General features: G+C 37.6%; 2 protein-coding genes across 2 annotated transcripts in view; one reads left to right on the top strand and one right to left on the bottom strand.

Moving 5' to 3' along the window:
* COL9A1 (collagen type IX alpha 1 chain) overlaps positions 1-10408 on the top strand; it is a 93002-nt gene extending 82594 nt beyond the window's left edge. The window contains 3 exon segments of the mRNA XM_003404122.4: positions 1683-1760; positions 9410-9555; positions 9557-10408. Of these exon segments, the coding sequence (XP_003404170.2) occupies positions 1683-1760; positions 9410-9555; positions 9557-9622 (290 nt within the window). The 3' untranslated portion in view covers positions 9623-10408.
* An 8712-nt stretch (positions 10409-19120) lies between these two features.
* The window catches only part of COL19A1 (collagen type XIX alpha 1 chain), a 378654-nt gene continuing 373993 nt past the window's right edge, over positions 19121-23781 (bottom strand). Inside the window, exons 49-50 of the mRNA XM_010586804.3 lie at positions 19536-19613; positions 19121-19361 (exon numbers count right to left, since the gene is read on the bottom strand). Of these exons, the coding sequence (XP_010585106.3) occupies positions 19234-19361; positions 19536-19613 (206 nt within the window). The 3' untranslated portion in view covers positions 19121-19233. The remainder of the gene's footprint in view (positions 19362-19535; positions 19614-23781) is intronic.

The following is a 23781-nucleotide window of genomic DNA, read 5'->3' as shown; positions in this document are numbered from 1 at the left end:
AAGAACATTATATACATTTAATTTTTGTACAAAATATCAATATACTCTCTATCTCTAGGATAAATTCCTCAGAATGGAATTGCTGAGTAAAATAGTACTTCCATTTGTTATTTTGCTAAATATTTTCAAATTACCCGCATGTACCAATTTACACTCTCATCAGCAATGTATAAGAGTCTATTTCTCCAAAGACTTGCCAACATATGTTTAATTAAACTTTGGAATTATTGCCCACCGTACAGGTTAAAAATAATATCTTGCTATTTTTAATTTATGTTTATTTTATTATGAGATGACATCAGGGAACTATTCGTATGTATGGGCTGCTTTTTTTTTTTTTTTGTTAACTGCCTGCTCATATATTTTGTTCTTTTTCTGTTGTGTTGTCAGCCTTTTTGTATTGATTTTAGGAATGCTTCATATTTTGAATCATAATAGAAAGTCCAACTCAAAACTGAGGTTATAGTACAATTCTCTCTTGTTTTCTTCTGGTTCTTAAATTACATTTAAATACCTGATTCATTTGTAATTTCTCGTAAAACCAGGTTAGGGATATGGATCCAACTTTATTTTCTTTCCAGCCAGTTACCCATTTTTTCCAACACCAATTATTTAATTGTCCATCTTTTTTTCCCACTTTAAGATAACAGTTTTAGTATGTGCCAAATTCCTACATATACAGGAATATATAAATATATATTGGACTTTCTATTCTGTTTCACTGGTCTATCTATTCATGTACCAATATCACACTTTAATTGGAGGGTGAATTTCTTTCATGTTCCTTTTTTTTTTCTTGGAGTTTTTGTGGCTATTCTGGCTTATGTATTTTTCTACAGAAACTTTTGAATAATTTTTATTTGGTTAAAAAAATAACTGATTTGTATTTTTATTGTGATCATGATGGAAATTCAGCCATGGGAAAAATGATAATTTTATGATATCTTTCCATTGAACAACATTTTCAGTCTTGTATCTTTTAGAAATGTTTAAAATTTTTTTCATGTTGGACTTGTATATTTCTGATTAAGCATATTCCTAGTCAATTAATATTTTCATTGCTATTACAAATAAGATCTTTTTTCACTCTATCTTATTGCTGGTTGTCGTTTGCCTATATGAAAATTATTGATTTCCATATGTTAATTTTTTACCCTGTTACCTTACTGAATTTTTTTTGTTCGTTGTAGTTTTCAGGTTCATTTGCTAGAGTTTTCAGATATGCACTTATGTCAGCTGAAAACAGGGGTAGTTTTAACTTCTCAAACCCAATGATAAAAAGTAGTGATGAAGTGGGCATCTCAATACTGTCCTGACTGTAATACAACTAACTGCTTCTTGTGTTTCCCATTAAACATTATGCTAGCTTTTGGGTTGAGAGAGCTATATTTTATCAGGTTAAGGAAGCAGTCATTGATTATTTTACTGAATGTTTTATCAAGAATGTGTAATCAATTTTGTCAAATGGCTTTTCAGCATCTCTGGATATGACTGATTTTTTCACCCTTAGATCTGTTAATATGATGAGAACAATTTTTGATTTTCTACCTACTACAATCTAGTTTGTGGCAATTTTGCAACCTTCTGGTTTGTGAATTTAGGCTTTGCTTAAAGTTTAAAAATAAGGAAGTTTATTTTTATGTAAATGTAGTGAAAAATAATATTTCTTTAATGAAATGCAGGTGACCTGGGAGAAAAGGGGGAGCGTGGCCCTCCAGGAAGAGGACCCAAAGGTTTGCCTGGAGCTACAGGTCTCCCAGGTACGTGTGTTGTATGTCAGGATCAGGGGGAGAAATTGGCAGCAAGTGGCATCTGAACTGGATGATATTTTAAAAGAACTGCTATTAGATTACTTATGTGTATCAAGTGATACTTGATAATGCTGGCATAGCTTTTTCGAGACAAGCTGTAATGAAGAGCTAAAGGATCTATCAACCCGGTAAATATTCTTTGTGAGAAAATAGCCATCAGGGCTTGAAATTAATTTCTCATACAGATGCTTTTTAAAAAATAGTGTCCAGGTCCAGCCACAATGCACTTGTTATAGATATTCTGAATGAATGGGGTCCTTACCAGTTAGCCCAGTTGATAGTGTCCTGCTTTTTATTCTTTAAAGCAAAAGCCAGAGCAGTAGGAAAATTAATCCAAGTTTTCAACTATTTGTGTTGTACAGGGAAGAACTGAAATTTTATTTCAAAAGCTCCCCTTTCAACCTCCCAGACCCTCCAACAACCCATATCCAATAAATAAATAAGCCTCAACATTCCTACTCATAGCCACAAAGAACCACACACAAGCTGCAAGCCACACGTCACAGCTGTGTCGACTGAGGCAACAGAGTAGCCTGTGTGTAAAGAGCCCGAAGTTTTCTCACTGGGCATCTGTTCTCTCTTTGCACACTGGCTACTCTGTCGCTGGGAGTCGATGAGGCTGGCACACACTTAACCACTGGGAAATGACTTACGAGCCCAACCACAGGAGCAGCATAGCAGGGCTGAAAGCCAGTTTAGCTTCAGAGCAGGAATGATGTGCAGCCACCTGGCAAACTACCTTATAGCTGCTGAGGTAATGACCCAGGGAAGGCTCCCCAACCCCGAGATGTCTGGGGCTGAAGAGAAATGAGGTGAGAGAGATCAAACAGAAAAAAGGAGTGTACACATGTCCACAGTGGATTTGGGGAACTTAGTTGAGAGAAATTTAGGGAAAGAAGTAATTTTTTTTCCCTAGTTCTGCCAGAGGCTTAGATATTTAATCAAGGCTTATAATTGCAGCTCAAAACATCATTGCTTTCTAATTACCCATTTCATTGCTCCTAGGGAATTGCTTTCTCGTTGAAAGAATATCTTAGAATATGAGTACATTTGGAGATAGCTCAAACACTCACCTTCTAAAACTATGATTCATAGGCCTATCAAGATGTTTTCACAAATTGATACAGGCTTTTATGATTGGAAGAGGAAGAGCAGATCTGGCCGGAGCTGAATGAGACCAAGAAAAGAAGATTTTAGTATATAATAAAGCCTAGATTCATTGATGGATGTTTAAAAGAATGAAGAAAGAAAATGGAATTTACCAAGAATGCTTTTCTTCTTTACCAGTGGTAGTAATACAGAGTTTTAAAGCTGATAAAATATCCTCATCTCAATTAACTTATCAACACCTTTATAGGATTATCTGACAATTTCCCCTCCTTCCATTTTGTTGACAAATTGCTTAACAGTTTCTGGATCAGTAACTTGCACTTTTGGCAATATCTTCCATTACCGAAAACAGATTATAGTTTCTAGTGAGCCTTACCTTCAGAAAACCTGATGGAAAACCAAACTTTTAGTTTAAAAGTGGGAAGATTGAGGAAGGCCCAGCTGCATGTGTAGCGTCGGACTGCCACAAGGGGGCGCATGACTGCCCACATGTGTAAACCACCGCGTGTTGCGTGTCTACCTTGGCGAGGGGGAAACGGGCGCTCCTCAGCCATTGCTTGTTAAGTCTTAAATAGGGGCTTTACTGAATTTTTTTTGGTACATCAGACATTCACGTCTAGGCAAAAGAGGTAAGGAGGTCAAGCTCATTATTCAGAGCTCTCCGTGGCCCTCATCTCTTCTCCCTTTTTAAAGAAATTAAAAACAAACAAACAATAAAACCACTTATATCTGGTTTTCCGTTTAAGTACTTAAATCTGATTTGTTAAAACATTTTGTTGACTTCATTTTTCGGGACTTCTAAGGGCTGCCTTTCTTTTTTCCTTTCTGGCTTTCCCCACTTCTTACCTTGCCCTTCCTGGTACTGTTGGGTGCCTTCCAGTGAATTTTGACATATTGTGATGCCATGTGCCAGAGGGGGCCCTGGTGGTGGAGTAGTTAAGAACTTGACTGCTAACTAAAAATGTTGACAGTTCAAATCCACCAGCCGCTCCTTGGGGCAGTTCTACTCTGTCCTGTAGGGTCGTTATGAGTCCTAATCAACTTGATGGAAACTGGTTTGGTTTGGTTTTATGTGACAGGGTAGAAGTGTCCCATAGGGTTTTCTAGGTGGGTTTAGTCTTACAGGAGCAGATTGCCAGGTCTTCTCCTGTGGAGCTGCTAGGTAGGTTCCAACTACCAGCCTTTAGGTTGGCTGCTGAGTGCTTAACTACTGCACCACCAGGGCTCCTTCCCTTCTTGGTGCTGCCTCTGAATTGTCGCCTTCCTTTGATTTCTCTTCCCTCCCCGTTTTCCTCTCACTGATCATCTCTTACTTTCTTCCATCTTTGACACTTCGACAGTCCTTCCCTTTGAATCTCATTCTTCTTGCTTTCCCTCTTCCAGTTACCGTATCCCAACTCCCCTGGTCTTTCTTTTTTTCTGAAATTTGGTCACATTTTAATTGAGAGGATATTTAACATTTATTTGTGAAAAAATCTGAGTCTCAGACTATTTTTCAAAAATTAAAGAATAATTTTCAAAAAAAAGCATACAGTGGCTGCTTTTAGTAAACAGGCAGGAAGGCCCATATTTACCACATTAGAGTACAAAGGCACCGGCTTTGTGAGTATGCTCAGCTAACAAAATCAATAAAGCCCTCGGACAAGAGGTTTTTTTTTCTTTTGGCTTATTCATCCCCTACAGGCAGTACTCTGAAAGTTGGCTATATAGATCATGGGCTTTGCAGTCAGATATCCTGGGTTCAAATCTTGACTCTAATTAGCTTAGACTTGGAGCAAGTTGTTTAATTTTTCTGTGCCTTAGTTTCCCCATTTGTAAAACAGTGATCATAATGCTGTCTCCCCGACACTAATTCTTAGGAGGGTCTCTGGCACATAGGAAGTGCTCAAGAAATTTTGGTTATTAGTATTATCACTATAACCAATTCACTTTTTTTGCTTTCTGAGGTAGGTGAGAAAGAGCTGGGGCAAAGCTGGGCCCTAGCTCAGTCCTTGCAGCTCTTTTCTCCTGCTCCCAAACAGCAGGTATATGCCATCCTTCTCTAATCAGCACCCACTTCCACATGCCAGACCTCCCTCCATGGAAATCTGCATCAACTCACACCACAGACCCAAAGTGCAGGTTCACAGTAAACCACTTCACTGTGATGGGCCGCTGATGGGCTAGGCCATTATTTCCCCGGTAGAGCTTGGAATGGGATTCACATTTGCCTCCTGGTCTCTCAAAAACATGATAGTAATAGAATTTTAGGACTTAGAGAAATCCTTAATAGGACTTTATGCAGGAATTTATCCAGAATCTTCTGGATAACTACACCTCTTACCTAAAAGAAAGAGCCTGCAGCACAGGATATTCAGGAACCTTCTTCCTTCTTGTTGGATTTGGGGCTCAAATTCTCCTGAATGGAAAAAAGATCATTCTTCTTTGTGTTAACATATCTGAAAAAAAATGTTACTAATGCCTTCATTATCTGTCAATTATCATAATTCCTTATTCTTTTTGAACAGTTTTCTCTTTCCCCCTCTATAAGCTGTATATCTCTGTTTGGTCATAGAGTTATTTACCCATTGGGGGGTTATGACATATTGCCTAGTACGGACCGTTTTGGACCATGGAGCATAGATGCTTATAATAATCATTATACTATCATTTTGTCTAGCTTGTTTCTCACAGCCAGAAATAGACAGGGCAGACATTTAAGAAGTGCTGGCCTTGGAGTCCGGCTGCCAGGGTTTATACACGGCTCCTTCACTTACTTCCAGCTATTCTACCTCTCAGTCTTCAGCTTCCTGCTCTGCAAAATGGGGATACTAACCAGAACTAATTTATGGCGGTATTGAAGAGGGCATTTGTTAATGTACAGAAAGTGCTTAGAATAGTACCTGGCTTATGGTGAACACTCTGGAAATTTAGCCATTACTATTATTGTAGGAGTGATAGTTAAGTGCTCGGCTGCAAACCAGAAGGTCAGTTGTTTGAACCAACCAGCAGCTCCGTGGGAGAAGAGACCTGGCGATCTGCTCCCATAAAGATTACAGCCTAGGAAACCCTATAGGGAAGTTCTACTCTGTCCATAGGGAACCCTATAGGGAAGTTCTACTCTGTCCTATAGGATCACTGCGAGAGTCAGATTTGACTCGATGGCACACAACAACATTACTGTTATAGGAGTCCTGGGTGGTGCAGATGGTTGACATGCACTTGGCTACTAACTGAGAGGTACCTTGGAAGAACGTCCTGGGAATCTATTTCCAAAATATCAGCCATAAAACTGGATGGAGCACAGGAACGTATGTTCCCTGTGTTCAGGTTCATGGACAAAATGATGGGCTGGAGGTCCAATGAGATGACTAGCTTGGTTTGCCACACTAGCCATGTGACTTGGGGTGCTTTCCCTGACCACTTAACACCTTGATTTCTCTCCTGCCTCCTTCCTGTTGCCTTTAGACAACACCTGCCCTTCCCTGAAACACTTCCATTTTTACCAGAGGCCATTAGTGTTATGGTTGGTTGGGTGGTCTCATTAAGAGTAATGCTCTACGTTTGCTGCCAGTGAACTCACACATTTGGGGACTAGCTCCTTAGCAATCTGAGAGTTTTAAGGAAAAATATCTCATAATGGGTCCTGACCACTTTGTGCACTCATACTTGCTAGGAAAGGAGTAATTTAAATGCAAATCCCGTGTGTGTTGAACACACATGACTTGTGAGCAGGGGCAGATTAACCAGTAAGTAAGATACACACAGAGCCCTAGTGGCACGGTGGTTAAAAGCTCGGCTGCTAACCAAAAGGTCGGCAGTTCAAATCTGCCAGCCGCTCCTTGGAAACCCTATGGGGCAGTTCTACTCTGTCCTACAGGTCGGAACCGACTCGACAGCACCTAAAAACAACAACAAGGTATACATGGGCTGAATTGTGTTTCCTTACTAATCTGTGGTGCACAATTTCATGGTGTGGGTGATAAACAGGTGCAATTGTGCACTATAGATTAGTAAGTAAATACAAGTGCTTTGCTTATTGGGTAATCTGTCCTGGCTTGTGAACTGAGATGCTTTTCCCGTCTTGGACGTGGAGGTTACAGCCAGCTTGGCACTGGACTACCCGGTTTTCCTGTGCAAAGTTTGCAGATAGGTGAGCTTTTCCACTGAGTGGAAAAACAAAACAAAAGGCACACTCAATTTAGGCTTAAGTTTGTAGTAGTCATTTATCCTATTTCCATTGTTGCAAGCTGTTTTATTTGGTTGTGGGGTCTTAATATAAGCCACTTTACACCAACCTTAAACACACACTACTTTGTCAAACAGCACACAAGGAAGCTCGGCATAAAGTGAGAATTATGAGAAAGTCCCTAGCACACATAAAAAGTACATAAGCAGTGGATTAATCATCAAGAACCCTATTTTATGCTGAAAAGTACTTTTTTTTTTTTTTTTAAAGCCTGCATACACAGTCCCTTTCATTCTGTAGCGTGTACTAGGTAACAGGCGCGAGTGGCCCCCACCAATGTAGCATGACTGCCCTCTAGTGTTCTCATAGAGAATGACGCAGGCATTTATTTTTTTTTAATCAAAAAATGTTTGGTAATATCATTTTTATAGGACCTTGAAATTTCAGAAGACCATGTAATCATTAGACAGTGTATGAGGCAGGAAAGTAAAATGAGAACACTTCAGATCCAAGCTTTACCTTCTCCTTAGAGTTGCAAAGCAGTTTACAGACATTTGTTAACGTAGCTGCCTAAACTTTTATGCCCATTTCGTGAACAGCCATAGTGAGTCAGCCTCACTGCTTGAATAACTTGGACCATGACATAGTTTTATCCCAAAATTAGGCTCCCACACAGCTTTTGAGAGCTAATGTCCGGGGCCAGGGCTCCCCAGAAACTTACCCTAAGGCTAGTTTGTTCTCTGGCCTGGTCTGCAGGGCAAAAATTCAGGAAAATTATCATTAGTTTGTAATGATACAGCACTGGAAGAATCGATGTTAACTTTTTCCTGTTGGGCGTCTCTCTATTTCTTAGTCAGCTCAGACCCGATGAATTAAACAAATGACAACAAAACACACAGAGACAGAAGCTGTGCATTCTCCACAGAGTTAGCTAATCAGTAGAAACGGAAGTACAGGTAGACGGGAGTAGTGGAGAAGGGCTCTCTTTGTCAACTCCAACGCTTCTCTACTTGCATGACCATGGACAATTGTTTAACGCTTCTAAGTTTACACACAAGGAAAATGGGGTCAATACTGTGCACAGTGCCGGCTTTGTAAACAGAGACACTGTGCTCAGTATTGAATACAATTTATTAGTGTTTATACAATTTATAAGTGTTGTTGTTGACGATGATTCAGGCAACCAAAGCTCCAAAGGGTAAATGGCTGCATTTGCCAAAGGGAGGATTGGATTAAATGTGCTTTTCATAAAATAAAGCAAAGGTGGACAGGATGGTCCTGTCAACTCTTTTCTCAAAAGATGAGCATGAATCTAAAACATACTCAGCAATTTAAAACCTCCTCCTGGGATGTATTGGGATGGAGAACCAAACATGAAAATCTAAAAGATTCTTTCCTTCTGCTTTCTGATTTTATGTACTAGAGAATAAATTCCTTTAAATTTTAAGCTTTTGACAGGGGGCTGGCTCTACAAATGTTTAATAAAAAATTAACATTCGTTGCTACTATCCTTGTGGTACAGCGGTTAAGCAATCAGCTGCTAACTGAAAGGTTGGTGGGTCAAACCCATCAGCCACTCCACGGGAGAAAGATGTGGCAGTCTGCTTCCATGAAGATTATAACCTTGGAAACACTATGAAGCAGTTCTACTCTTTCATGTAGGTTTGCTCCGAGTTGGAACTGACTTTATGCAACAGGTTTGGCTTGATTTTTTTGAATCTCAATTTCATTTTGTTAAGGAAAACCTGGTATGTCTCAGTGGGAACATTGCTACAGATAAGGTAGATGAAAACCACCTTTTAGATCTGGTCCATTGCTGTGTAGGATTTCATCTTAAAACTTAGTAAAGAAATACTCAAGTTTTTCATGTATAAACTTGTTTAATTTATTGCAAGGCACACAATTAAGACCTCACAACATTCATTTAGAACCAGAGAATCAGGATTAACAATTACAACGACAATGTCAGTTCAATGGTTAGAGTCCACATCTTTAGCGTTCAGGTGTTACCTTAACTAGGAGTCTCAGGAGAAAGGTTTGACTACGGCTCAAACTCAGTGGAGGTCCCTTGTAGCTAGGGTCTGGGTCACCAGCAGTGGGCTGAGTCTCAGCACAATGTAGAAATGCTGGTTGGATAATGCTGAGGTCCCTTTCTACTTCTAATTTTTGCGAAATCCAAGTCCAATGAAGGGATTTCATTATCATCATTTCTAAAAGCATTCACCAAATCCTGCTGGGCTGCGGTGGGTCCAGTGCCTTCTGCCAGTTTGCAGCCTTGAGTATTCTCCTGCTCACATGTGCAACCCTTTGTGTGTTTCAGGTGACCCAGGGCCTGCCAGCTACGGGAGAAACGGCCGGGACGGTGAGCTAGGCCCTCCAGGGCCGGCGGGAATTCCTGGTGTGCCTGGGCCCCCGGGACCTCCTGGCCTTCCTGGTTTCTGTGAGCCAGCCTCCTGCACTGTTCAGGCTGGTCAACGAGCATTTAGCAAAGGGCCCAATCAGTGAAAGGCTTAGTGTTGATGGCACTGCATAAATCACACCTGGCCAAGGAGCTTGGAGGAGAAACACCACCCAAAGCTGGGGCAAAGGATGACAGTGTATTACCTTCAACATTATTAGAGATGTCCTACTTGACAATCAGATTTAGAATGATGGTGCTATTCAATAAGTCCTCTTTCCTTTCCATTGGAGGGAAGATGGCAGTCATCCATAAAAAACCTCCCTTTAAATAAATTTATAATTCTACTCCCAGGATCTTGAACTTTTTAGTGTGCTATATATGTGTGATATATCTTGGGCCACTGTGCCAATAAACAAAAACAACTGTTTGGTTTACCTCAGTTGCAGTACTTATTTTCATTTTCTATTTAAATGTTCTTCTCAGACATTCGTTTCAGCTGTATAGAGGATTACTGGACTAGTTACAAAGAAACCCCACTAGAGTTCAATAGAATTGGTGCTTAAAATCCCCATCAATGTGCTCTCTCGGGAATGGTAAGAAAGTGCAGTGTGAATGATTTCCTTACATCACATGTTGATTTTCATCTTCAGCCTGAATTTTTGTTGAACTGTACTGTATTCCATACCCTTCAATTTATTGAGCTCTTCTGTGTGAAAGTAAAGAAGGAATTTTAAATATTCTGGCATTAATAAGTTTTATTGATGAGATTATTTATTTTAAAGGCTTGAGGTAACATCTCTGGTTGTACCAAAGAAATAAATATGATTTCTTAATCTCTTGCATGTTTTCTTATAGTCATGTTCAATGAAGTCACTGAGCTTGTTTAGATACATTAAAAAATTTTGAATTACTAATATTTCTATAGGTATATGTTTATATCAATGCTTTTTTTCCTACACAGAGAAATTAAAAAGTCTTGACTGCTCTCCCTGCATTAGCTTGTGATAGAAATTCTTAAGGAGTGTGTGTGTGTGTGTGTGTGTGTGTGTGTATGTATGTTAGGGTGTATGTGCAATGGGAGGGGAAGGAGAGCTCCATGGGCGTTTTTGATATTCTAATGAAATCTATGGATTCAATCTTCAAACAGGCATATGCACATACATGTTTGCATACTATTTCAGAAATTTCATATGCCCCGTTTAGGTTTTCTATGTTAAGATCTACTGTCTTCATTTCAGGGGTTTGTTAGCTCCTTCATATTCAGAACTTCACTATTGCAAAAATGATTTATGTTTCACCATTTTTCTTATAAATTTGATAAAGGCAGCTCAGTTAAAGCACTATACTCTTATCAGTAAGACAGGTATTGTCTGACCACTCAAGCACTGTACTACTGTTTACATAGTCACATTGGTTTGCTTTTCACCAACATCTATGGAAACTATTGATCAGACTTCATATATTCATTTCACGTCACGGTGCATATGAGTGACTTGTCCCAGGGCAGAGAACAGTAGCTCAAACTAGTCAATATCTGCAGTTAGTTTATGGGATTCAATTCTTTCAAGACAAGGGGGAAGCCCTAACAGGATCTTGGATATCAATTATTTTTTTCTCCTGTGTACATTCTGTACATTTAAAATTCTAGCCCTATTTGCTTGTCTAAATCAATCACTGTCATCTGCATTTGGATTTCTTAAAAACTGCCTGCAGCATCTAATTTTGTGCTGCTGGCATGGGCTCAAAACCCTGGTGGTATAGTGGTTAAGGGGTAAGGCTGCTGACCAAAAGGTTGGCAGTTTGAATTCACCAAGTGTTCCTGGGAAACCTTATGGAGCAGTTCCACCCTGTCCTGTAGGGTCACTATGAGTCAGAATCAACTAGATGGCAACTTTTTTTGGCATGGATTGTGCTTAAGGAGAATGGCTCCCATTTGGCTACATAGATCTGTACCCTTCATACAGATGAAGAAGGATGTTCTCTCCACCCATGTCACATAGTTTTTAGAAAGAGACGCATCTGTTATAATGATCTAAAATAATCTTGATAAAAATGGAAAATTTTTTCAGGTGCTGTGATACAAAATCAAATAATTGCAAAGAAATTGCATTATCTTTTCACCAAGATGGTTTTATTTTAACTGGAGTGACATGATCAAATAAAAGAAAAATCAGATTACCAAAAGTAAACGTTTTTCTCAGTTGTGTAATACAGTCATAAGAAAACTAAAAAAAAAAAATTCAAAGAAGAGTTTATTCAACTGTTTTACAAATCTGACACATATCTCAAAAGATTGTACAACAAGCTCCACAGATACAGTAAGCAATATTGGAAACAACCACTTACAAATAGATTATGCAAAACTAACACATTCCAAAGGGTGCGACCGTCCATTGTAAATTTCAGCTAAGTGAAATAGTAGATACTCCACGGAAAAATTGCAAACAAAAGCACCCAGCAAACCCTCTCCTTGACAGAGAAAGTTGATAAATGTTGAATTAGCCCAAGTATATCTCTCTAGCGATACAGAAACCACGAAAACATCTTAGAGACTTTTAAAAAAGCAGGATGAAATGCCATCCAGGGCACTCACTGAGAGAGGAGCATGTGAATAATTAAACTTGGTTAGAAAATGGCATATTAATCAAGGGTAAATGATTTCCGATTTATTTCCAGTCAGTGCTTCTATGGCCTGGCGTTGCGGTATGATTTTCATTCCAAACACCGAGAGGTTTCTTAAGGGCTAGGGAAACCACTTCCTGGTCTGACTGAGTGCGCAGATTCACTGGCATGGTTTGGGTAATTGATTTCTGTCTAACAGAAGAGTATGAATAAGTAGTCCTATCAGTTATGTGGCTGATTTGATTATGGACACTTTATATTTCAAGCTGCCTAAACCAATTTAGTTTCTTCTTAAATATCAGTAGTAAAGTCTGACTTATTTGCAACTGAAAATAAGCTTAATCTAAGTCCCTGCTTTAGAATATTACCTCTGATTATATATATATATATTTGCTATTATAGTGTCTTTGAGGTATAGTATTTGAGTTTTAAAAATAAACCAATATAGGTGGAAAATCACTAGAAATAGAATCATTCCAAATGCCAAAAGAATTACTTTTAAACGTTTGCTGGTAGCCCTAGCAAAAAGAATTGAAAAGTGACATTAAGAATAAAGTATCAGCAAATTAATCATCTTGCTGTTTAAAAATGGGTGATGGACACAAATGATTTTAAATATCTTTTTTTTTAAAGCATACTTGTTTTCATAAATGTAGGTCAAGTCCTTTTTCATATCAGTGAAATAAATACTTTTAATTGTGTGCTTAGACTTTTTAGTGAGTTTGTGAATATGGCTCAGTAAATATTAAATCAAGCTTGGTTATCTATAATAATGTATGACTATAAATCCACATATTCAAATACTCTTTAAAGGACTAACTAGAGGAAATGTAACGTACCTGTTAGCTCTATCAAGAAGAGGATGCTGATAGATATTATTTTTAGTCTTAATAATTGGCAATTCATGTTAAATTTTCCCTTGAGGTTTTTACATTTGCTATTCACTCCAAGAATAACTGTTCTTGACTCCAAGAATAACTCTAAGAATAACTGGAGAGAAAATAAACAAGAAAAGGGCTATTGGCTTCAAGGAACTTTGTTTTTGAGATTTATTTGAATGTCTTTTTCCTGCAAGTTGAATAGATTTACGCTATTGCTTAGAGAGCAACTAGTTAATCTGCTATATAAGGGGACCTGAGATGAGAATAGTTAAGAACTATCTAAATAACTTCCCAGTCTAAATAAACATATAAATCCACTGGCATGTTTTGATGTCTTTAATTTCTGTTAAGAAAACATGCTACTTATTTAACTAATTATTGCCTGTTGTCCTATCACTAATGATTTGAGAGCTTATATTCATATTTATTTATCTTGCTCAGGCCCCTCTACAGCAATGAGCCTCAAATATTTTTAGCGAGGAGATCATTTTGTGGGACAAAAGTCCCAAAGGACTGCCTGCTCTCTGACTTTTGTTTCTACTTATAATTCTCATCAGAATCATCAGACTAGAACTTTTATGAGATGCCAGGGAAATGGGTTATAAAATTAACTTTTATGAGCCAAGTATTTATTCATCAAAACTATAATTACAAGCACGGTATAAACCTGAACCCCGGCAATAGACCATTTATAGTTACCTTGGACACCTGTGTGACTCACTCTTGCTACTCGAGTGTGTTTTGAACGTCCTTGCGGTAGAGATCTACCAGAATGGAACTGAGGTGTGCCAAGTTCAGCCACAAAACATGGTGAAGAGTAAGCGTGGTGTTAATAACTGCACTTTAGAATTCCCTGATTTAGGGTCAAATCCTTTATTGCTGAGATAGGTGACAAACTCATTATGCATAATAAACACACATTAATCAAAGCCTCAAAGCATTATATCCACGTCGGGTTTAGAATAAAGTCAGTGCTATTCCACTTAACATGTAGGCTGAATTCACCTTTAAAAAATTGGATGATGTAAGAGAGGACAAACAAAATGGGGAAAAATACACATCCTAAAAGCTAATTTTTAAAATAAATAGTTACAAAATATGCCATAATACAACCTTCATTAAATACATTAATACACTGAAAAATACTTATCATTAAAATATATTTTAAATAATACAGCAAAACAAAAAGTTGTAAAATAACCAGCATTTTTACACCAATAAGCATACAATGGCCAAGCAACACACACCATTAAGATAAACTTAAATCCTATTTCACTACTCCTAAATAAACTGCCACTTTATCAGTATTATCCTTTGACAAATTCATGAAACAAGTAGCCATCTCCTTCAGTTGTATACCATGTATCACTAGTGGACCTGAACTTGATTTTGTTTTCCATTGAGATTTTCTTAAAGTTAGCTTTGGTCTTATAAGCCTGTCTCATCTTGAAGGTAAAGTTTTGCTGTTCTGGGTCTACTTGGCTGAATGAGGTTTCTCTGGTTCACCTGGTGCTTCATTCATTCAATTTAACCAAAGTGACCAGTTACTCTGGCACAATTTTGTTGAGTGAAATAAATTATAGCTCCAACTATACGTCACAATAAAAATGGAGATGTCTGATTTGTCCTCTTTCCTGAGGTCCTAGTAGTTGAATGAGTTTATTTTAATTAATGCTACTTTTACCAACTAATAAATGAATACAATTCAATGCTATAGGTCACTCTTAAGTACCTATTCAGAAAAGATGCAAATTCGATTCTTCGTGTCTCCTCATCTTAGAAGTCTGTGTGCTCCATGAGAGAAGATGGAATAAAGGGGGTAATCCCTCAACTCTAAAGTATTAAAAAAGAATATTGGGAAGCAATGACACTAAACACTTGTGTATATTACGAAGGTGGACATAGGCAAGTGTGAAAAACAATTTAAAAACAAGAATAATGAACAAACCTGGAAAACCATTCTGAGGAGTTGCTGAAACAGCTTTGTGTAACCTAGAAATTCTCTACCTCAGAATATTACCAAAGTTAGGAAAATAAAAATGATGTTTTGAAAAACAGTTTACCTTCTCTTACTTTTGCAAATAGTGATATTTCTATGAAAATATAACCATCATACAAATCTGTTAATATTTTAAATGCCTTGAACAATATGGAAGTTTAGATATTGTGTAATTTTATAAATTGTCTCCTTGTGATGAGCTAAATGCTACTTTTTATTTCTCTTTCAAAACAGAATATCTTGTCTAAAAGGTAGGATCATTACTTACATGCCTTCATGTTAATCTATAAAATATGAGGGTAGATTAACATGAAGACAGGGTAGTGTGCAAATAAACTAAACTTACAAGTAGCGAATTTGAAAGCTAACTAGGAATATAGGCATATGTATATATATCCCCATTGAAACAGCCAAGTACTCAGAGGCTATTGTGCCACCTTCATAAAAATACTTAAAATGAAGAAAAACATAAACTAACAAAAATAGGAACAAAAAATAAATTAACAGAACAATATTACTCACAAAAGTAAAAAGAAAAGTACAAAGGCAAGTGTCTGATTTAGTTGTCCACTAAACTGTCTCGTATTTCTGTGAGTCTGTTCAGTCTTTCTGAACGAATTACTTTGAACACCATCTTGTGGACAAAAGGAGGTATATCACAAGTTCTCAACGAATGAGAAAGACTGCAGAAAAGCTAAACCTAATTTAACTCATAATACATATTTGTAAAAAGTTATTTTATAAACCAAACATCCAATGATAATTTTTATAGATAACATCTCAAGATAATTACTTAAGCTCTATAATATATCAAGTGACTAAAATTTTAAGTTTCAACAATGTCAAGAAATATAGAAATAAGCATATGGGGCTACTTTAAAGTTATTGGATTACTTGGATGACAAGGTAAAATGTGTAAAAGTTTAAGACTGGTTGTGTTTCTGTTACAGCTAGAAGTGATGGATAATGTCCTCAGCTGGAAAGAACAATGAACAAATTCATGGATTATTCTTCCCCTTATCTTTAGATTCCAAAGACCATAAATATTAAGTCATACCTTTTTCTTTGCTTAGATGGATTTCTATCTAAGAAGTGTTAATTAATCTTGGCACGAAAGACTGGAATTCAAACATACTTGTATAGGGCCAACATCATTTTAATCATTAATGGTTGTCGAGGCCTATAATTATTTAGTATAACAGATAATTCAGAAAATGGTTGTCAAGGCCTATAATTATTTGGTATAACAGATAATTGAGGAAATTTGATAATTTTTCTTCCCTGCTGTGGACATTACTGACATCTATATAGAAGTAAACAAATGTATTGGAATGGAATAAAATGGTATAAGAGATTTGGCAACCCCTGAGTTATTTAGGGGAAAAAGTTTCCACTTGACTTTGCTTGGAAACCCTGGTAGTGTAGCGGTTAAGTGCTATGGCTGCTAACCAAAAGGTCGGCAGTTCAAATCCATCAGGTGCTCCTTCAGAACTCTGTAGGGCAGTTCTATTCTGTCCTATAGGGTCACTATGTGTCGGAATCAACTCAACGGCAATGGATTTGGTTGGTTGGTTTTACTTTGTTTAATTTCTTTTCGTGAAAGGAATTAGGCAACTGCCAAATCTCTATTCCAGTTAGTGCTGTAGCAGCTGGTCTCAGCCTCTCCTGCCCTCTGTTGTGTATCATATGTACAGAGATGGGGCAGGGAAAAGCGTGTGATGGTAAATAATACGATAGCGTGAGGGGGGCTTGTACCATGTGGATACAGCCCCATTTCTTTAGTTATGCCAAGGGCAGATTTAGTTATGTGGCCAAGTTACAAAAAATGAGCTTCAATCATTTTGACAGTTCTAACTTTGCAATATGCACCATATAGCATTATATCCCCCCTCCCCTCCTCAATTCCCATGAGTAAATCCAAACCCCTGAAACAGGAATAAACCAGTCAAACATTAATGGAAATTATAAAAAGAAATATTTCTAAGTATACAATTTGTAAGAAAGTAAGCATAACATATTCTGTGGAATTAGATGAACAAAATTCATAAAAGAAAACTGAGTCATTTTTTATGTATATGAAAGCATTAACTCATAAAAAATTAAAAAAATAATACATTGCTCACAATCAGCAAAAAAGTCCATGAAAATATTAAATGCTAAAACAAAATATTTTTTAATTAGCAAAGAGGCAAAAGGATAAGCAACCCATTAATATGAAAAATAATCTTGGAAACATATAAAATGTTTAGCTTTCTGACAAATTCAAGTAAATTAATATGAGTGGCATATTATAGATGAACTGCAAGCTTTCAGAATTACAGTTCGACAAATTAAAAGATCAAGATATACATATAGCACCAGATTTTAGATCTATGTACACTTTTTTGGGATAAATTATCATTCTGCTAAGAAATGCACATATGTATATTCCAATTGTGTAAGTTTAAAACACAGCACCATTGTAGGTATTGCACAGGAAAGAAAGAAAATTGATTTAGAGTTAAAAACACTTAAAATAAATAAACTTGGAAAAGAAAATAAATAAACTTGGAGTTGGGGGGAGAAAAACAGCATAAATCAATACAAACTAACTAAAAGGTTATAGGTATGCACAACCATGTAGACTACGCCTGACCAGCAGTTGGTTCACCTATAATGAAAACCAGTTCAAGTTATGGGTGCATTTGAACAAACACTGCCTTAATTTAGGCATGCTCCCAAGATGCAACTCCATTCACAGCTTTTTCCAATTTCAGTGGGCTTGCCTTTACACACCAGTTTTCAATTAATAGACGAAAGTAATCATCTTGTCCTGCTTTAGCCAAATTGGAATCTGGCTGCTCCTTGAAGAGGCGTGACAGCAGAGGCTGCCACAGCATGCCTGGGACCACCACCTAGATTTCAGCAACATCCTCGTGTCCAAAATCCTAGAAAACCAGTTGTTTTCAAGCAACGGCTCCACAAAATAAGGTAGAGCTAGGCAATAAAAAAACTATTTAGAAATTTGGATGGCGATTATTATATTTTCATTTAATTTCAGAGGACATGGTCTTTGCAGCACCAGTTGCTTCTCCCAGGTATTACTGTTAACTCTTTGGTCTGAATGCTAGTTGAATGTTCGGTCCCATGGCTTTCCTTCGATGCCCTCTTGTTGCAGCTTCAGCAGAGATATCATTCTCCTTTAGAACTTCTGGGTGTCACCTTCTTGGTACGTAAGTGCTGACACCACACGTTCATCTTCTAGGGCAAGGTGTTTATTTCCCAGTTGCTACAAATCCTATCCTTTTTCTCATGGCCAGTTTTTGTCTTAAACTTTTAGAGTAATGAGGCCAGAAGGGTAATGGCTACAAGGTCCCGAAGACCTTGGTAGGCCATTGAAGTTTCAAGAGTACCAATGACAGCTTGGTGCTTTTTCCCACCAAACATCTCTTAGGGGAAACAGCTTTCTGTTTCTCAAATGAGAAACTCAGTGTAGGGGCCACGGAGTGTTAAGACTTTTCTTATGGAACATGTGCTCATACAATCAGGATTTGTTCCTTTATTTTCATGCAGTCCATATTCACGCCATTGGTGGCTGCTTGGAATTGAGATTATCATGCAGACAATATCATTTCAGTAGTTGGCAATGATAAGTTTGTTTTTTTTTTGCTCCCTGATGACACAGCCTCATGTGATTTTTCCCAAACATAAGTTGTAAAGTGAAGTTCTTATTGCCTGTTTCTCTGTATGAGTAGGATGGATGTAGGATGGTATAAAAATTCTTAAGCTATATAAAGTAGTCAAAACCATTCAACTAGAGCAGTGAACTATTTGAAAAAGTTGATGAAGCTTTTAGCAATGATAGTAAATTTAAACGCCAAGAAAACTTCAAGAAAAATCTGAAACTTTAAAATTCAGAAACCAAAGGCTAAACACATGTTGATGAGACTACAAAATGTACGTCATCATCAGTCTACTAAATCAAAAGATGTAATTTCCTCTCGAAGAAGAGCTAATGATTAAGACTTGCTTGCATATTTCATACAAAATTCTGAATAAAAATTGAAGTAAAGCAAAACATATGGAATGAATTTGGGAAAAATTTAAAAATGCTGATATTGCAATTACTTTTGTTGTTTTAATGTCTGGCCTACACCAAAAAAAAAAAAAAAGCCCACATATTATGAGGGTTTGCCAGTATTAAGATAGCTCCAATGGCAAGGAGGCAAAACCAGGAACCAAGTCTTCCTCAGGTGTGCTGTTCATTTTCCACCTGTCCGCTGCCGGGCATGAGACACAGGATAGAGGCAATCTTCTGGGTTACATCTTCCACTAGGGCCTGGGGGGCCCTGAGGACCTGGAGCACCTGGTGAGCCTGGCACACCTGGGGCTAATGAAATAAAATACTCCATCAAAAGGCAGACCACATGACGTTCCCTTTCTTACTCCAACCAACACGGATCATTCTTACTTGACCTGAAGCAACACATAAGAGCCAAAGGGAAAAGGGGTGGCTCCCATTTTTAGAGGCTTGCTTGTGTTGTGAAGGTAATATCACTATTACCTGAAGTCCCAGGAAGACCAGGGCTCCCTGGCAGCCCAATTCCAGGTTCACCTCTTTCACCCTTCTGTCCCCGGTAGCCTAAATGAGATATATAAATAGAGAGATATAAAAAGTAAGAGTGTTCTATGGGAACGCAGTATATGCAAGAATCATCTTCTTAGTGTACGGTATTTACGTAATTCCTTAGTTAACATAAATAGTATATTAGCTAGGCATTTTGCTTTAACCATACCTTAAACTTATATATCAGTTTAAGTGCAATAAGGCAACAAGGATCTTAAAAATATGCAACAACTATAAAAAGTTATAACTAGTCAAACTCTTTCTTGATAGTGAGATATTTGGCACTGAAAATGAAATTAACTACTCATACCCTCTTTCAAATAGCTACGACAAGCTGCGTGTGAGCCCTCTTCAACATGAATACTGACTGGAGACTAGGTATAGGCTAAATCAAAGAAGAATATTGAGAAAGTCCTGCTTAATAGAAGGACAAGATAATATGATAATAAGAATCTGGACCTCAGTCTTAGAATTAAATGGAAAGAAAGGAACAAAAACTTGTGATTCTAGCAAAAGACAGCAAGAATGTGAGTATATGTAAGTCCACCCAGCTCAAGAGTCAGGAGAGGACAAATCAGGTCTTTGTTCAAATTACCAACTATAACGTTATATTCTTTTTAAGTAAAGTAAAAACAGTAACCTTACGTTTTCGCATGTTTGTTCATAACTCCAAAGGACCAGGAGCTTCGACAATGTTAGAAACAATGATAGGAGATTAAGGGAATCACTCCAAACTCACTTCATCGATTTAACTTCATCGAGTTAAGCAAACTGAATTAAGTCTGAGATCTGGGTATATGTGAAGATAAAATCATTCTGATTGAATCAGAATTCAGTTCTGACTGAATATACTTGTTGTCTTGTGAGCTAGAATTAAAAAAAAAAAAAAACACCAAACCCATTGCCATTGAGTTGATTCCAACTCATCGTGACCCTATAGAACAGGGTAGAACTGCCCTGTAGGGTTTCCAAGCAGCACCTGGTGGATTCAAACTGCAGACCTTCTGGTTAGCAGCCGAGCTCTTAACCACTACACCAAGAGGGTTTCCTGAGCTAGAATAGGACAGAGTAATTTATGCCTCTGGGGGCCCTCATTTCCAGTTTAAAAATGCATGAAACACTGTATCTGTATTTTATATGTTGGGCATCTGTGTAAGGCTTTGTTTGAAGAAAGGGTTCTGGGGCTAGAAAAGTTTCACAGTGATGGTAAATAGAGTATTCATTTTCAACTCTTTCATACTTTAAGATTAAAGATTGCTCCTAGTCCCAATGAACAGAGCAGTCATGCAGAATCATGCAGACATGCAGCAAGGATATGAGTAGGTGAGCAACTCAGTAGAAACAGATGGCCATAAATTGTGTCTGTTCATAAATGTGTTTTACAACAGAACATGATAGAGGAGGAAAATCTAATGAACAGTATGTATGTCAAACTATTTCCCATAATTGCCAAGGATTTGACATCAGCTTTGGGGTTTTTAGGTTACCATTCTCAGTTTTGACTTGACTATACAGTGTACCTATTATTACCCATGTAACATTAGCAACGTAATCACCACACACTTAATTCTTTTCTTTGGAGGTATGACCAGACCACAAATATGAAAACAGTGGAAATAAAGACACACTTTGAGGAAATATTTTGAAGTGCATAATGGAAATAGATTCAGCAGGAAACCGTCACACATTTATATCTGAAAACTAGCTTACAGGTGTTCAATACAATCCTCTATCCTAGGAAGAACAGTGGCTTGAACATGTAACACAATGTTCTAAGTTGATATATATTCAAATTTAAAATATTTCCCCATTTTTTTTCCTTATCTTAGTGACTTTCACTTAACAAACATAAACAACAAAGAAAAATGCTTGTATTAGGAGTCATCTGAAAGTGCTTTTCTAAATCCATTTTATTTTCTGGAGTAAAACTGTACATGCTGCATGAAGTATATCTGACAGTTCAACCCAGGCCTCACTAATATACAACAGAAAGATTGTAAAGCTGACTTTCAAGCTATCTCAGTAAGTACTTAGATCATAGGCTAAAAAAATGAGGAAGAAAGAAACAACAGCTAAAGATATATAAACTTTCAATTAACAAGAGGATTAATAAGAGTAACACAATTCCAAATAAAGAAATATATCTGCTAAAACCTACAAATTAAAATTCAGCTCCAGGTTTTAATATAATGCAAAAATTTATTATTTCACATGAATTTCGGTGCATATGACATCACAAAGCATGAAATGGTGATTTGTATATGTGTATAATAGGGTAAGGTTTACACCCCACCTATCAAATGTAACTATTTATTTGTATAACTTTGTGAGTTCATTAGTGTAATAACTACTTGCTATTTATAGGTAAATCTTTGAATTCAACAAACATAAGAGAATTTTCTATTTTTAAATTTCCTAATAAGGGCCCAAGCTCATTCATTATGAAGGCCACTACAAAGCCATAGGGTTTTATTTTACAATTGCCTCATAAAAAAAACTTCAGATAGGAATGTTAATAAATTCAATAAGAGCTTTCCCATTTTCTAGGACTAAGCTTTTCACTTCTTACGGTAGGTCTCTCTTGAAATTTGGTAAAGGCTGGTCTATGTGCAAACAAACATGGCTTGTAAACGCACGCATTTCCATAGATTATAAGTATACAGGATGAGAGTATGATATCATTGTACCTGATGTGGGCCAAAAGAAATAAAACGAGCAATGTCCAAACTAAAGCATCTAGAGGTACTAATCATTGATGAATCTTGATGTTGGTGTCGTTTTCAGGTGGTAGACTGTACTTATTTTCAGTAGGAATATTTCAATTTCAACTCCAGAGATTTATTTCCAAAGTCTGAAATCTATGCATGTATATGCACGCTGGACACACGAACCTAGAAACGGCGTTGCTAGTGGCATTTGGAGAGGGAACAATTCTTCATGTGTGTACTGGCTCACTCGTTACAAGCTGTTTGGGCTGCTGGCTGTGGCCCACTAATTCACAACAGTGCCCTTCTGTCACTTTGACACACACTCACAACCCCTCACATTTCCAAATGTCCCAAATGAAAACAAATTTGAAAGGCGAAATCTACACCATTTGGATAAACTACTCTACGGGCTTACAAATAACAGAGGTTATTTGTAAGTTAAAAAATAGGAACCACCACTCGCAATAGTGTCCTTTTAGAACTGATGGAAGGTATATGGAATGGGTTTACCCATTTTTCCTACTAGGCCCCACATCCACTCACTGTGTGGGGTTCTTTCCTAAATGGATAAGGCTTTCAAGTGTCGGACCTACTCCTTGGGGTATTGATGGGCATAGGGAATCACCTGTATTTGGAAAATGTTTAAATAAAGTCCTCTCCCATGAAACTCATCCAAGAGGACAAGGTCAAATAGACAAATTTACGTCTTATATTTGTATAAGGGAGCCCATCTGGGTCATGCCTCTTTGAGCCTAATGTGGCACATTGTCATTTACTCATGGAGCGCAAGCAGTCAGGCCCCGCACTGTGGGCCGGGGCAAAGAAGGAACACCAAGGAAAGTTCTCTTCTCAATGCTCAGTGGGACAGTAATAATCAGAACCCCATGGGCTAGTAAATATCCAAAACTGCCTCTAAATGCTTTTGAATTTAAGACAAGATACTAAAAATCACACTTCAAGAATGTGGGAAAAATGCAAATGTGGTAACCCAACTCAGTCAGAATGATCTTTACGCTCACTTCAAGAAGATCAGGGTGCCGAAAGAGGATCCACACATTTTCTTTTTTTAAAATTAATTCATTTATCTATTGTGCTTTAAATGAAAGTTTGCAAATCAAGTCAGCCTCTCATACAAAAACTTACACACACATTGCTATGTACTCCTGGTTGCTCTCTCCCTGATGAGGCAGCACACTCCTCCTCTCCTCTCTGTATTCCCCGTGTCCATTCAACCAACTCCTGTCCTCCTCTTCCTTCTCACCTCGCACCCAGACAGGAGCTGCCCACATAATCTCATGTGTCTACTTGAGTCCAGAAGCTCACTCCTCACCAGTATCACTATCTCCCTTATAGTCTAGTCCAATCCCTGTCTGAAGAGTTGGCTTTGGGAATGGTTCCATCTTGGGCTAACAGAGGGCCCAGGGACCATGACCTCCAGGGTCCCTCTAGTCTCAGTCAGACCATTAAGTCTGGTC

Source organism: Loxodonta africana, chromosome 1, assembly GCF_030014295.1.
Source record: "Loxodonta africana isolate mLoxAfr1 chromosome 1, mLoxAfr1.hap2, whole genome shotgun sequence".
NCBI lineage: Eukaryota > Metazoa > Chordata > Mammalia > Proboscidea > Elephantidae > Loxodonta > Loxodonta africana.
This window is presented reverse-complemented; position numbering and strand designations above follow the sequence as displayed.